The sequence below is a fragment of the Artemia franciscana genome, chromosome 7, assembly GCF_032884065.1.
Source record: "Artemia franciscana chromosome 7, ASM3288406v1, whole genome shotgun sequence".
Lineage (NCBI taxonomy): Eukaryota > Metazoa > Arthropoda > Branchiopoda > Anostraca > Artemiidae > Artemia > Artemia franciscana.
Genome location: NC_088869.1, coordinates 39515407 through 39530861, shown reverse-complemented (window position 1 = coordinate 39530861; position 15455 = coordinate 39515407). Strand labels below are relative to the sequence as shown.

General features: G+C 33.9%; 1 protein-coding gene across 5 annotated transcripts in view; it reads left to right on the top strand.

Annotated features, from left to right (window-relative positions):
* Nucleotides 1-15455, top strand: part of LOC136029271 (guanine nucleotide-binding protein subunit alpha-13-like) — a 55207-nt gene that overhangs the window by 22767 nt on the left and 16985 nt on the right. For all 5 annotated transcript variants that reach the window (XM_065707520.1, XM_065707518.1, XM_065707522.1 and 2 more), the window contains 3 exons: nucleotides 284-334; nucleotides 3666-3883; nucleotides 10745-10910. In XM_065707520.1, the coding sequence (XP_065563592.1) occupies nucleotides 284-334; nucleotides 3666-3883; nucleotides 10745-10910 (435 nt within the window). The remainder of the gene's footprint in view (nucleotides 1-283; nucleotides 335-3665; nucleotides 3884-10744; nucleotides 10911-15455) is intronic.

The following is a 15455-nucleotide window of genomic DNA, read 5'->3' as shown; positions in this document are numbered from 1 at the left end:
TTAGTCCGTTGATGGAAATGGGAGGGTCGCCCAAAGAACTTTCAAAACGTATCCCCCTCTCCAACTGTAGATTTCAAATTAAATAAATATTTTAAAATGTGTAAAAATATTGATAATTTCTCCTTAATGTGACGTTATTTCCCCTTTTCTGATGTTTGAAGCAGCACTTTCCGCTTTTGAAAATTATCTTGTCCTTATAAGAGTTTAACTTAGCATAGCATCGAATTCAAGGAGCGAATTGGTGCTATAGTATAGTAACTAAGTGTCTTTTATTTCCTTTCAGGCTGATTCAGTTCGATACTTTTTTGAAAACATAGACAGAATATCCGACAAGGTAAGTCAGTAAGTTATGTATTTCCAAACTTCTTATTTCTTCATCAAAGGGCTTAAACTTTTTTTTCAAAACTCGGCTGACTTTTTACGCTGACTGGTTTTAAGCTATCATGTTATGATTAATGGGGGGGAGGGTTATGGACCTTACCCTGAAAATTGATTGGAAGGATTCTCCCTCCCCTCACCCAGATATTTAAACCCTTCTCTGGGAGACGTCCTCTGTACTACTGCTGCCACTAACAACAAATCAGTGCTGCACCAAGTTTTTGATGTTTACTTCCTCCAAAGTTTGTACCTTCCTCCTCTCTGCTGCCACTAACAACAAATCAGTGCTGCACCAAGTTTTTGATGTTTACTTCCTCCAAAGTTTGTACCTTCCTCCTCTCTGCTGCCACTAACAACAAATCAGTGCTGCACCAAGTTTTTGATGTTTACTTACCTCCAAAGTTTGTACCTTCCTCCTCTCTGCTGCCACTAACAACAAATCAGTGCTGCACCAAGTTTTTGATGTTTACTTCCTCCAAAGTTTGTACCTACCCCCTCTCTGCTGCCACTAACAACAAATCAGTGCTGCACCAAGTTTTTGATGTTTACTTCCTCCAAAGTTTGTACCTTCCTCCTCTCTGCTGCCACTAACAACAAATCAGTGCTGCACCAAGTTTTTGATGTTTACTTCCTCCAAAGTTTGTACCTTCCTCCTCTCTGCTGCCACTAACAACAAATCAGTGCTGCACCAAGTTTTTGATGTTTACTTCCTCCAAAGTTTGTACCTTCCTCCTCTCCAAAAAGTAATACCTTAAAGATAAGTGTTTGCAAATTTTTATAAATTGAGTATAAAGTTATAAATTGAGTTATATTTAAGTGTATACGTATGGATAGAAATATGGATAGACTTATCGACATGATATCTGTGACATAGCTTTAAAAATTTGATGCTATTCTCCCTCCTTTAGTAGGGCTTGTCAACAATATAAAATAAAATTTGACTCTAAACTTGTGCCCCTCCCAATCCTTATTGACTAAAAGCGCATTTAAGAACCTGATTTTTAAATTTTCCCCGTCAGATAAGTAGAATCACTGAGAATCAGAAATTGTATTAACTGGTAGAATATTTCTTGAGTAATTTAGATTAAGCGAATTGTTAAATAAAATATATATTTACAGCTAATTCTTTGAGATGTTAAGAATTTTCTAATTCTTTTTTTTTCTGCGAAATGCGTCTTTTTCACGCGTTGAGAAGGCGTCATTAATATACGATGTTAAAACATTATCTTAAAAACAAATTTTTGATCCGTTTTTTAAAGGTTTTTTAACCCAGCCTCCTCCGAAACAAAAAAATACCCCCTGCCCCACAAAAAAAAGACAAAAATCCTCGATATATTCTTGTCCAAGAATGATAACTACGCGTTCTAGTTTTTCAATAGGTAATGTTCTTATTCTGTGTGGAGTATGATTACTGAAAGTGTGTGTGATGTTCTTGGGATCTACAATTTGTTTTCTTCTTCCTCACTGAGGATTGCTATGTGGAGGTTTCAACCTAAATATTTGCTTTTTTCTATGGTTGTGATTTAACTCGTTTTTCTTTGTCATTCCGTGTTTTTTTTTCTTTTTTTTTTGTCTTTTGATAGTTTTGTAAGATAGTCCAGTATTCAGTTTCTTCGTCATTCTACGTTTCTTTTTGTCTTTTGATAGTTTTGTAAGGTATTCCAGTATTCAGTTAAGTCAGGTAATTAAAAAAAAATTGTTTTAATCCCTGAGCCAAACTTTGTTGACGCAAAATTTTGAGGGTTATGTTCCCTCTGAAACATAGGATTTTACGACAAGCCTACGGCTGTAACTTTCACCAAGAGGACAAGATGCTTATATCGTTGCATTCATTCGTTTTAGACCTGTTCATTCATCATGTCGGAATTATGATATCACTTAGACTTTATCCTAAGTTGTGTTTACACGCAAGTTCAGCCGGACTTCCATGCCCAGACTTGAATGCCTGGCCCATTCCTTAAGCAAGGAAATTCAGCCAGACAAACAGCGCAACTATTAAGCTTAGATGGTGTTGTGTTTAGTACTTTTATGCTTATGCATGGTAACAATACATGGTGTCAGAAGTGGGATATGAACCCACGCCCTCTTTCGCCTCCTCTATGCTTGGTAACATTACAGATGGTGCATATAGTGCGAAGGAGTTTCCTGACAGGCAGAATTTGAGATCATAGACACGGAGTTTCATACTCTAGAAGTGGATAATCTGCTGCACCAAATTCTGCACTTGAACATTCGTGTGAACAATTGTCTGGAAAGAAACTTGTCGAGATATACGATTTTAACTAGACATATATCTAGCCCTGCACTGGCTTAAGCATGCAAGTTCAGCCAGACATGCGCATAAGTGAACACAACTATTAAGCGAAGATGATAAATATAGTGCAAAAAGTCTTTCTGATTGGTAGAATTTGAAACCGTAGACACAGAGTCCCAGACTGTAGGAGTGGATGCTTTGCTGTGACCTGTTGCAGACAAGTGTTCCACCAGGTTCCACGTGTGAACAGGAACTCCCTGGATATTGATGTTTCTAGAGACACTTGTCTAGAGACATCTGAACGCCGCTTTAGTGAATGGTCTGAAATTATGGAATAGTAAAAATAAATTCCTATTTTTTTTTGGGGGGGGGGTTTCTGGTATGTTTTATTGTATTTTCTATTTAACGAAAAATTAAACGCAAATAAAAAAAAACTGTTTGTTAGGTGGATAAACCTAAATCTTGGTTATCAAAGTATAGCTCTGGTATTACGTTGAACGGTAGACACGTGACGTTTACGTTACGGTGGACCGCATAAAAATGATATTATATAAAATTATATAATTCCAATGTATTCTGTTATCCGCCACTTGTTTTCCATTGAGTATAAGCAAACTGTTTCTTAAAAACCGTTTTTTTTTTCGAGTTTAACAAAGCGTAAACTTGAGTGCTGGTGGTATACTGTGACAGTACCGAAAGGTGTTTTGAGCTTTTTACCTTTTGTCTATTCCGATTTATAAGATTTAAAAATTTGTAAATCCATTTCTTATAATTAGGTAAAGAAAACCTTGATGTGGCTTACAATTTTACTGAAAACATAATATAAGCGGTGAATATAGCGAATATAAAATATTTTTATAGTCAATATTTTTAATTCTATATTAAAATATTCTTGTATTAAAATATTGTAAGCAAAAAGTGGCAAAGGGACCACATACCCTAAAAACTCTATTTTTGCTCATATAAAAGCATCAGATAAGCCCTTTTGTTTTTTGCACAATCTTAAGTGTTTTAATCATATATCCTTTGTTAGATGTACGTCCCTACCAATCAAGATATACTGCACGCTCGAAAAGCTACAAAAGGAATTACAGAATTTGTGATCCCGATTCAAAAGGTTCCATTTCGTTTTGTTGATGTGGGGGGACAGCGATCTCAGCGCGCCAAGTGGCTCAAATGTTTTGATAACATCACATCCATCATGTTTCTAGTCTCTTCTTGTGAATATGACCAAGTCCTAGTTGAAGATAGGTAAGAACATCTTTGTGTTATTTTCAAGTACTAAGGACATCAAAATAAAAAACAAATTAATTCCCCCTCCCCTAGACCCACCTAAGGTCTATTCATGTGTGAAGCCAATGATTATCTAAGATTTTTTGTTGTTGTTTCAAAATTATAACATCCTTAGGACAGTTTAACAATTTCGTTGGTGTTGCCTTGTAAAACCGGGAAAATGAATAAGATGCCTATAAAATGGATAATTTTAGGCTGTGATGCGAATTTCTTAATTTTCTAAAGTCCAAATATTTATCTTAGTACGTTCACTTCTGATTTTTTTTTTTTTTTTTTTTTTTTTTTTTTTTTTTTTTTTTTTTTTTTACAACTTTATTTTCAAATATCCTCTTCAAAACCGAAAAGAGTCATTCGTTGGTTTTGGCTCATTTTGCCATGGTCCTGCCAAACTAACCAAACTCAAACTATGCAACAACATCTTAAAATTCTTTGTTTTTACTGTAAAAAAAAAAAAAAACCTAATGTAGGCCTACTTAACATTTCTATTGTAATTGGTTTGTGTTTTCACTAAAGCGCTAGTTTTTATATTTCTCTAAATATGCAGGTAATTATCAGGAACCCATCTGAGGTCTATTGAATTTACCTGAAAATCACGATTATCTAATAATTTTTGTTGTTGTTTCAAAATTATAACATTCTAAGGGCAGTACCAGATTGTCGTTGTTGTTGCCACGTTGAACCGTGAAAATAAATGAGATGCCTATATTGTGGACAATTTCAGGTTTATGATACAATTTTTTTAAGTTAGTCTGAAGTCCTAATATTTACCTTGGTACGTCCACTTCAGATTTATTTACAACATTGTCTTCAAATATCTATTTTAAAACTGAAAAGAGAGTCATTCATTGGATATGGGACATTTTGCAGATGTCGTACCAAACTAAGCAATTTCGAATTATGTGAAAACACCTTAAAATTCTTTGTTTTTCTACTGTAAAAGTAAAAATGTTTCTTTTTCTTTATTGTTTTTAAACTATATACTGGTTTGTGTTTTCAGCAAAGCGCTAATTTCTATATTTCTGTAAATATAAAGGAATTATCACAGGTCGGTTTATTTGTGCTATTTTATAGATAGGTGTTGCAGAAACTGAGTAGCAATAATTTTTTCTCGTGAAGTTTCAACTTTGCTCTTTACTTCCATAGGAAAAACTTTGTTATTAGTGTTATTTTTACCTTTTTTCCCTTTTTTGTTATTTCCTATTCTTTTATATGATTTTTTATATTGTTTTTATATTGTTTAAAAAAATTTATATTATATTATATATATTTACATTTTTTATTTTTTTATTTTTTTATTTATATTGTATCATATTTATTCTGTTATTTTATTCTTGTTTTTTTGCTATTTTTGTTATTTGTTATTGTTTTTTCCTTTGCTATTAGTGTTATTTTTTCCTCTGTTTTTTAATACACAATAAACCTGACAAAACGTATTTTTGTATATAATATCTTATTTTTTCCAACGAACTGTAATTTTGTAAGTAGCTGCAATATTATGCAGCGCCATTTATCGACAGTCTAATATTTGCAGTTCCTTGGAACTGCAGTTTACTATTAGTCTTGTTCGCATTTCTTTTTTTCGGGAGGTACGGACACATCCTTGAAAAACACAAAAATAGGCAATCTCAACGATAACCATTCAAAACTATTGTGAAAGTATGATAATTTGGAATATTGTTTTCAGAAGAGACAGCCTACATTACGTATAGACTGCGTAATTTTAAACAAAAAATATTGATAATTGCTTTTTGTAGTTTTCTTAAAACTAATAAAAGTTTTCTTTCGTATTTAATAGACAAGCAGGTCGTCCCCCGAATGGAGTGGGAGGATGTCGTAAATAACTGAAATGAGAACTTCTTGGGAAGATGTAAAGAGGGAGGCTTTGTATAGATTGGAATGGAGAAGGAGCGTGCGTAGCCGTGTTGGCTCTGATAACCTGGTGCTGCAGCGAGTTGTTAGTAGTAGTTGCAGTATTTTAGCAGTAAAAGAAGCCCTTATGGTCATCGCTATTGCAACAGAAGTTTGCTGTTTTTTTTTGCATTTTTTTTCTTTGTTCTTATTTCTCATTATCAGTTGGTTGAATGTTAATTTGAAAAAAATAATAAAAACAACAAAACAATGTTAGTTAAGTCGTTAGCCAACCAATTTTGTTACGTCAGTGGGAAATCGGTTTACAAGAAAATCTGGTAATCAAAATGTGAGACTTGCGAGGGAGATATTTTGGGTAAGGGTGAATGTTCAATATAGCTTTTATATAGTTTCCACTCGGCCATCTTAGAATTTAGTTGACTAACATATTAGAACTATTGACCTGAATTGTTGCCCTAGTGACCAAATTGTTGACGCTATTTGACCCAATATATGGTAGAAACCGGCACTTTGTCGTGCCGAGATCTCTTGTGACGTAAAAATCGCGGTAGGACTTGCAGTTTCTGGCCAAATGAACCTTATCATGGTTTTCAGCAATAATTATCGATTTTCAGCAATGGTGATTTCAGTGGTGTGCTTTTTATTTCAGCTTGATGTGTTTGAGGGGTTTCAGGCTTCTCAAAATATTCTCGTAATAAATTATTCTAACTTGAAATTATTCTCATATTAAATTTTTATTATTATAACTCCCAGAATTATCGTGATGTCTCATAAATCTCATTATTTTCTTAACACTTGTTTTTTTTATATTTTTGTTACTATGGGGTCTTACCGCGGTTGCAGTGGCCATGATATATCCTAATTGGCTCAAGACAAAACAAAAATAAAATGACAGTGAAGAAAACCATTTCACATCCCTTATCAAACAGTTCGTGGTACCCGGCTCAATAGTAACCGAAACTTTGAAAACGAAATTCTGATACCAATAGATGCTTCAAAAGAATCAGATTTTTATGCTGATTTCAAATATATAAATTCCTCGGGTTTAATCTTGACCCATCAAAACTTACGAGCGTGAAAAAATTTGGCTTATCTTAGAAAAATTGGAGAAACCACTCCCTAAAAGTCATAGAATCTTAATGAAAATCACTTCATCAGATTCAGCTGAAACAGTATATACGTTACACTTGAAACAGTAGAGGTTTCAAGCTCCTATCTGGAAAAATGTGGAATTTTGTTGTTTTTTTTTAAAGAAGAAAGATAACGGATGTGTGTTTATTTTTTTGTTTTTTTTTTGTCCTAGGGGTGATTGTAGCAACCCAGTGGTCCTATAATATTGCAAGAAGGCTCGTTCGAACGTAAATTACATTTTCTGGTTCCCTTTTTAAGCAACAAAAAAGTTGGAGCATAATTAGGCCCCCTCTCACGCTCTCTTTTTGCCAACGTCACCCGATAAAAATTTTGAGATAGCCATTTTGTTCAGCATAGTCGAAAAATTTAATACCTATGTTCTTGAGGATGACTTGATCTCTCACAATACTCAAGGGAGTGGCTGCAAGTTGTGAACTTTGCTCATTGTTTACGTAAAGTATTGGTTAGTGTCAAGGGTATTGACGTTTTCAGGGGTATTTTTATGGTGGGGGAGGGGACACTTCGGAGGATCTGTCCAATGTAAAAATTTTAATGGGGGGAGGAGGGCTAGGGGCTGGATTTCCCAGAATTGCTTAAAAATGATCGGAGATTCAACACACACAAAAAAACTAATTTTTCAACTGAAAGTAAGGAGCAACATTAAAACTAAAAACGAACAGAAATTATTACGTATATGAGGGGCTCACACCTCGTTAATACCTCGCTCTTTACGCTAACGTTTTTTTAGTACTTTCAAAAGAGCTGTTTATTCCAATTAAACGGCATTTGTGATTCAGGGGTCATCCTTAAAGAATTGGAACAAGATTCGAACTTTAGCGTAAAGAGCGAGGTATTGATGATGGGGCTAAGCCCCCTCATATACGTATGACTTCTGTTCGAAAGTTCCTTACTTTCAGCTGGAAAAGCTTGTTTTTTTTCAAATTTGATTACTGTAAACGCGACAGGAAATGACTCCTTATTCAATCTCAATATTTGTAATAAAATCATCTTATAACTTTCATAATATGAAAAAAACTTCGTTTTCTTAAAGAGTTAAAGAGGCTGCGTCCCAAAGTCGAATCTTAAAACGTACAGGAATTAGGAGAGGCAGTTGGGCGGCTGCCGCCCCCCAAACCCCCCGCTTTTAAAGACTCTTTTGTACAGGTTTTTTGTTGGCTTCGGAACCCCCCGCTCTTGGCTTCAGAAAGGCCCTCTTTTAATTAACAAAACAAAAAACCTGTACAAAAGAGGCTTTAAAAGCGGGGGGTTTGGGGGCGGCAGCCCCCCAACTGCCTCTCCTAATTCCTGTACGTTTTAAGGTTCGACTTTGGGACGCAGCCTCTTTAACTCTTTAAGAAAACGAAGTTTTTTTCATATTATTTCTGTACGTTTTTCTACAATCCATGGTGGATGTAATTTAATAATTCCTGTACTCCTCGTACAGGAATTAGGACTGCCTCTCCTAATTCTTGTACGTTTTAAGGTTCGACTTTGGGACGCAGCCTGTTTAACTCTTTAAGAAAACGAAGTTTTTTTCATATTTTGTGAAAAAAAAACACCCGATAAGGGACTTGAACCCTTGACCTTAGGATTAAAAGTCCCGCGCTCTACCGACTGAGCTAACCGGGCATGTTTGAAGTCGAAATACCTGCATGTGTATAAATATAACTTTTAAGAATTTCAAAAATTAACATGGGCTCTTATGGGGAAACGGGTTTTCTAAGCTAGAAAATCGGGGGGTTAAGATTTTCCGACGAAACTATCCAGGAAAATTACTCGGAGAATTCCGCGTCGAATGAGTCTTCGTACACCCAGATCCAATGTCGGCTGTGACCTGTAGGCGTGGCGCAAAAAAAAGAACATGAACATTAAGTGGCTATGGGTGGTTTCTGGAAAACAGGGAAGGAGTTATCGGATCGAGATGAAATTTCGCGGATAAGCTCCTGGGCCCTAGGGGACCTTAACTTGTGAATTTCAGCCCGATCGGACAACATTAAAAGGGGGGTGGGGTTGGTGGGTCGAAACTTTCGGCCAGATTTTCCTCTTTAAAGAGGCACGAGTGTGCCTCCTTGATAGTCTCATAATTCTCATTCTCATAATTTAATTGCAAACTACTGTTCAGTTGAATGTTCCAAATTAGTGGTAAGTAGGGAAATATTTGTCACTAGACAGTTTCTTTTAAAATCTGATGAATTTTTGGTTACCATTGGCTATGATCCTGGCTGCAGTAACCATGGTATAGCTTAATTGGCTTCAAACTAGACAACCAAAAAACTATCAGTAAAGAATACCATTTGGCATCCGCTAGTACACTAAAAATGACGGGATATGGTAAAGGTAAGGTAAAGAGTACGGTATTGGACTATACAGTTCCTACCCGCGGTGATGCTCTTCGTATCATGGCCCTTCATACAGGAAGTGCAATGGAAGGGTGAGGGCAGCTATCCTATGCTTTCGTATATCTTTCCTGTTTACCTTCCCCAGATTTTTCAGGTATTCATTTTAGACTGGGTTGATTTTGGTTGTGTTTACATTCACGCCACTCACCCCTGTTCTAGACCGAATAACATTCGACACCAGGACTAGAACCCCTGTCCCCCCAGACAAAGGTTTTTAAGTCTAGGATGCTAACCATTTGGCTAGGACGGCACTCGGCGGCAGGATATGACATCTTATTTAATCTCAATATGCGTAATAAAGTCAACTAAAGGGTATCGGAAACTTACTGAGTAGAAATTATCGCTAGTATCGAAAAAAAATTATCAACGTCATCTCACGTTTGACTACTTGGTTTGGGTCTAATTGCCGCATACTTGCTTTTCCATGCACTTTAAGATTCAGGGTAAAGGAAGGCAATAGGAAGGAAAGGGCTATCGGAGAATTTGGAATCAAATGGGAAAGTTAAACTCTCCTAGAATTAGATTATGCTGGTAATTTGAGTGCTCTAGATGAAAATTTTAGTAAAACTAACAATTTTTGGTGGTTTGAGAGCTAAGTTGCATGAATTGGCTTGCAACTTAATGTTCAGAAGAATAAGTCGCTTCGAATGGGAATAAATAAAAGTGGAAAGGTTATGTTGGGTAACGAGAAGATCGATGAAGCGGATGGTTTGACTTACCTGGGTAATAGTATTAGGAAAGATGATGGATGCAGTGAAGATTTTAAATATAGAATAGCCTAGGCTCAGGGTGTTTTTTTTTCACAGTTGAAAAAAGTTTGGAAGAATGGGAAGATAAGTCTGCGAACCAAGACTAAAATATTGGAAGCTTCAGTGGTAATAGTGATCAAGTATGGTTCTAAAACGTGGGTGCTTCGAAAGATAGAGGAGGATTTGTTAGATCTTTTACAGAGGAATTTTCTACGAATTATTTTGGGTATCCGTCCGACTGACCGTATTTCAAACAGTAAGTTGTGTGAAAATTCTGGTTGTATCCCACTTTCTGGGGCTATAATGAGATAAAGATACAGTTCGCTAGGACACGTCATGCGGATGAAGATTGGAATATTGCAGAAGATCATCTTTTGTGCCATCCATCTATGGCCAAACGAAAAGCAGGTTGTCCCCAAATACAAGAGGTCTTAGGATAGGATTTAAAGGAAATTAGAACTCTTTGGGAGGGTTTAAAAAGGGAGATTTGGATAGATTGGGATGGAGGAGCGTGCAGAGCTGCGTGGCCTCAGAGGGCTTGATTCTGCAGTAAGTTGTTAGTTGTAGAAGTGAATAAACTGTTTTGAATGGGGGCTGTTCATGTATAATGACGTCATTGAACAGCAGGATATGACACTGTTATTTGTTCTAAAAGACTTTTTTTTTTGCAGGACAACGCCTCGACTGACCGAGTCGCTTACAATTTTTGACACAATAATCAACCATCCAGCGTTTTCAAGGATATCAGTGATACTTTTCTTAAATAAGATGGATTTGCTGAAGGAAAAGGTTGAGCGGGGTGACAGTCTCATCTCAGAATATTGCCCTGATTTCAAGGTAAGTTCTCAACTGCGTTTTGTTAAGCGATTCCTATGCTTGGTTGTTTCCGCTTGACAGCCAATTCCTACAGTGATTTTGCTTGGTACTCTTGCCTATCAGAATATACCGTCTCTTGCCGGAATCAAGCTTGACGGGCTTTGTGAATAAGATAAGTTTAGATGGCAGAAGCTTAACTTTAGTTACCCCAAGCAACCAAGGGTTTTTTTTTACCAAGTGATTCCTTCGTCAAGTGAAAACGACCGAGCAGTGTCATTGTTTGAATTCTAGCTCGTGTCTCTGATTGGAAGTGAAATTCTTTAGCTCTTTTAGAAAATATCCTCAAAGAAACATATAACTCTGAATACCTGTCTTAAAAAGAATGCTAGGTTTTTAGCAGTGCGCAAACAGAAAGCATTTATTTCAGCGCACAATTTTTTTCCGGCCGAAGAATTAAATCTTTATACTTTGTTCTAAAATAGAAGGGAACTGAATATTCCCCAACTGAAGATTTTATCTGTTGGTTAAGGAAGATGAACTTTTTTTTGCAGCACAATAAATTGATGCTTTGCTTGGCAATACGAAGCCCCGAGTTTGATCCCCGTCGTAGTGAGGCTGGACGACAAGCCAAGTCCCTTTAAAAGGACCCTGCAATTGAATGTCAATGCTACACCCTATGCGCAAGCAATGGCTCTGGAGGATTTTTTTTTTAAGAAGATGACAGTGTCAGTGACTGTCATGGACTTACCTCAGCTTTAGCTAGGTGACAGTCAAATCTCAAAATATTGTACTGGTTTTAAGGTAACCCTTCAGCTGAGTTTTGTCAGATGACAGTTAGTTTTGTCAAGTGATTCCTACACTTGGTCCTTTTTGCTTGAGGTTTGACAGCAAATTCCTACAGTGACGTCGCTTAGTCGCCTTTGTCTGTTAGAATTTACCGTCTCTTGCCGGAACCAAGCTTGATTGCTTTGTTAATTTGGCAATTTTAAATGGAAGAAGCTTACCTTTGTTTACCTGAAGTGACCAAGTGATGTTTAGGCCAAGTGATTCCTTCGTCAAGTGAAAACGGTGTGTTTTCAGTTTTCTTTTCTCAAGAATAAACTGGATAAGATTTTCAATATCAAAATTAAAACAAGAATAAATAAAAATGTTTGAAAACATTAAGTAGAATAGTTTGTAGTAGAAAAATTGATATACTGTTGACTAACCCAATTGATATTCGAATTAGCTAATTACTAATTAATTAAATTAAGTTGGATGATTCGTATGTAATAATATTAATAAATATTATATAAAACATTAATTAATATTATATATCTATACATGTTATTATATATTGTAATATAATATAATATATAATAATAATAACATATATTATATATATATATATATATATATATATATAATATAATATATATATATATATGTATATATATAATATAATATATATATATATATATATATATAAAATATATATATATATATAATATATATATATATATATATTATATATATATATATATATATATATATATATATATATATATATATATATATATATATATATATATATATATATATATATACTAGCTGTTGGGGTGGCGCTTCGCGCCACCCCAACACCTAGTTGGTGGGGGCGCTACGCGCCCCCCCCCCAAGCCCCCCCGCGCGCGTAAGTCGTTACGCGCCATATTAGTTACGCGCCATTGTAGTTGTGTCCCTATGTCCCACCTGTGAATATAGATATATATATATATATATATATATATATATATATATATATATATATATATATATATATATATATATATATATATATATATATATGTTTTTAACTACGTAAAACTTGCGAATATACAACATTCTTTGCTGTCCCATTGTCTGTGCATATAAATAGATTGTCAGGTTTACCGACTCTTGAACATGCAACATATAATGGTCCATGGGAAAACAATCCGTATTCAGATCTATACCTCATGATTCTAATGATTGCCCTTGAGCTTTGTTGATGGTGATTGCTAATCGACCATTCCCTGAGTCGCCATCGTCATTTATATATCCCCCTGTGCACCCCGGCGTCCCCTTTGTAGTTATGTCCCTGTGTCCCGGTCGTCGTCATTTATACTCCCTGTGTCCCGGTGCTTTGTTGATTGCTAATCGAACATTCCTTTTGTCCCGGTCGCTTTCTCTTTGAGTGTCGTCATTTATTTAGATTGTCAGGTTTACCGACTCTTGAGCATGCAACATATAATTGTCCATGGGAAAAACAATCCATATTCAGATCTATACCTCATGATTCTAATGATTGCCCTTGAGCTTTGTTGATGGTGATTGCTAATTGAACATTCCCTGTGTCCCGGTCGTCATTTATATTCCCAGTATTCCGGTCGTCATTTGTGTCCCAGTGTTCCCCTTTTAGTTCTTTTTTATTGGTTTTGACCTTTTTTTAGGTTTTTTAGTTTTTTTCTTTTAGTTTTTTTTGAAGTTTTTATCTTTTTAGTTTTTTTTATTTTTATTTATATTTTTTTAGTTTTCTTTTTCTCCTTTATTTTTCAGTTTTTTTCCTTTTTTTTAGTTTTTTTTTCTTTTTTAGTTCTTTTAGTTTTTACCTTTTTTAGTTTTTTTTAGTTTTTTAGATGAAAATTTTTTTTAGTTTTTTTCCTTTTTTTCTTTTTAGTTTTTTATTGGTTTTTACCTTTTTTTTAAGCTTTTTTAGTTTTTTTTCGTTCTTTCTTTTTACTTTTTTTTTTAGTTTTTATCTTTTAGTTTTTTTTTGAAGTTTTTATCTTTTTAGTTTTTTTATTTTTATTTATATTTTTTTAGTTTTCTTTTTCTCCTTTATTTTTCAGTTTTTTTCCTTTTTTTTAGTTTTTTTTTTCTTTTTTAGTTCTTTTAGTTTTTACCTTTTTTAGTTTTTTTTAGTTTTTTAGATGAAAATTTTTTTTAGTTTTTTTCCTTTTTTTCTTTTTAGTTTTTTATTGGTTTTTACCTTTTTTTTAGCTTTTTTAGTTTTTTTTCGTTTTTTCTTTTTACTTTTTTTTTTAGTTTTTATCTTTTTTATTTTTTTTATTTTTATTCTTAATATTTTTTTAGTTTTCTTTTTCTCCTTTATTTTTCAGTTTTTTTCCTTTTTTTAGTTTTTTTTTCTTTTTTAGTTCTTTTAGTTTTTACCTTTTTTAGTTTTTTTTAGTTTTTTAGATGAAATTTTTTTTTAGTTTTTTTCCTTTTTTTCTTTTTAGTTTTTTATTGGTTTTTACCTTTTTTTTTAGCTTTTTTAGTTTTTTTCGTTTTTTCTTTTTACTTTTTTTTTTAGTTTTTATCTTTTAGTTTTTTTTGAAGTTTTTATCTTTTTAGTTTTTTTATTTTTATTTATATTTTTTTAGTTTTCTTTTTCTCCTTTATTTTTCAGTTTTTTTCCTTTTTTTAGTTTTTTTTCTTTTTAGTTCTTTTAGTTTTTACCTTTTTTAGTTTTTTTTTAGTTTTTTCGATGAAATTTTTTTTTAGTTTTTTTCCTTTTTTTCTTTTTAGTTTTTTATTGGTTTTTACCTTTTTTTTTAGCTTTTTTAGTTTTTTTTCGTTTTTTCTTTTTACTTTTTTTTTTAGTTTTTATCTTTTTTATTTTTTTTTTTTATTCTTAATTTTATTAGTTTTCTTTTTCTCTTCTATTTTTCAGTTTTTTCCTTTTTTTTAAGTTTTTTTTTAGTTGACGTCACCTGATCCACGATCCACAGATCCACAGACAACTTATTTTTATATATATAGATATATATATATATATATATATATATATATATATATATATATATATATATATATATATATATATATATATATATATATATATATATATATATATATATATATATATGTACCGGGAGCTTCGCCACCGTACCCAGTCACTCGACATGCGGCAGGTTTCTATATATGAATTCTCATTGTCAATTGTCTTCTAACCGCAGATGTGAGCCGCTTCTTTACGTCATGACGGCATCACAGGCTCATTACAACCACCCTGGGAAAAATATTCCCAGGACTTCTTTAAAGTCCTAACCTATTTCGATCGCTCTTGTGACTCTAACAATAAGACGTTTTGTTGGTAGTCGTCAGGGCTTCCTTCCATAACTCGTTATATGTTCTTCGTTCATTTTCAGTTGTGGTTGCAGAACTTATAAGCTACGTTGTCTTTTCAGACGAGAAAATGCCACGTATAACATTCCATGATTAAAAACTGGCAAACTAAGGTCGACGCCAACTAATTCAAAATTTTGCTCTTGCGACTTATGTATGGTCAGGGCAAGTGCGGATCGAAATGGAAACTGATGTTTTTGAACTGTACATCCAAGTTGACCTTCACGAGAGTTCGCTGTAACTCGAGAAATGTGAACTTATTTTCCTGTTTTTTCCCCAGTAATGATATTTGCCTTTATTATGTTGTTGCATAATTCAGTAACTATAAGGCAGGTCCCATTATACATCCCTTCTGAGTTACGCAAAAGCATAACTATCGTATTTTTCTTAATTTTTACGTCATGTGGTGGTAATTCTGCACTTTCAACTTAATTGACG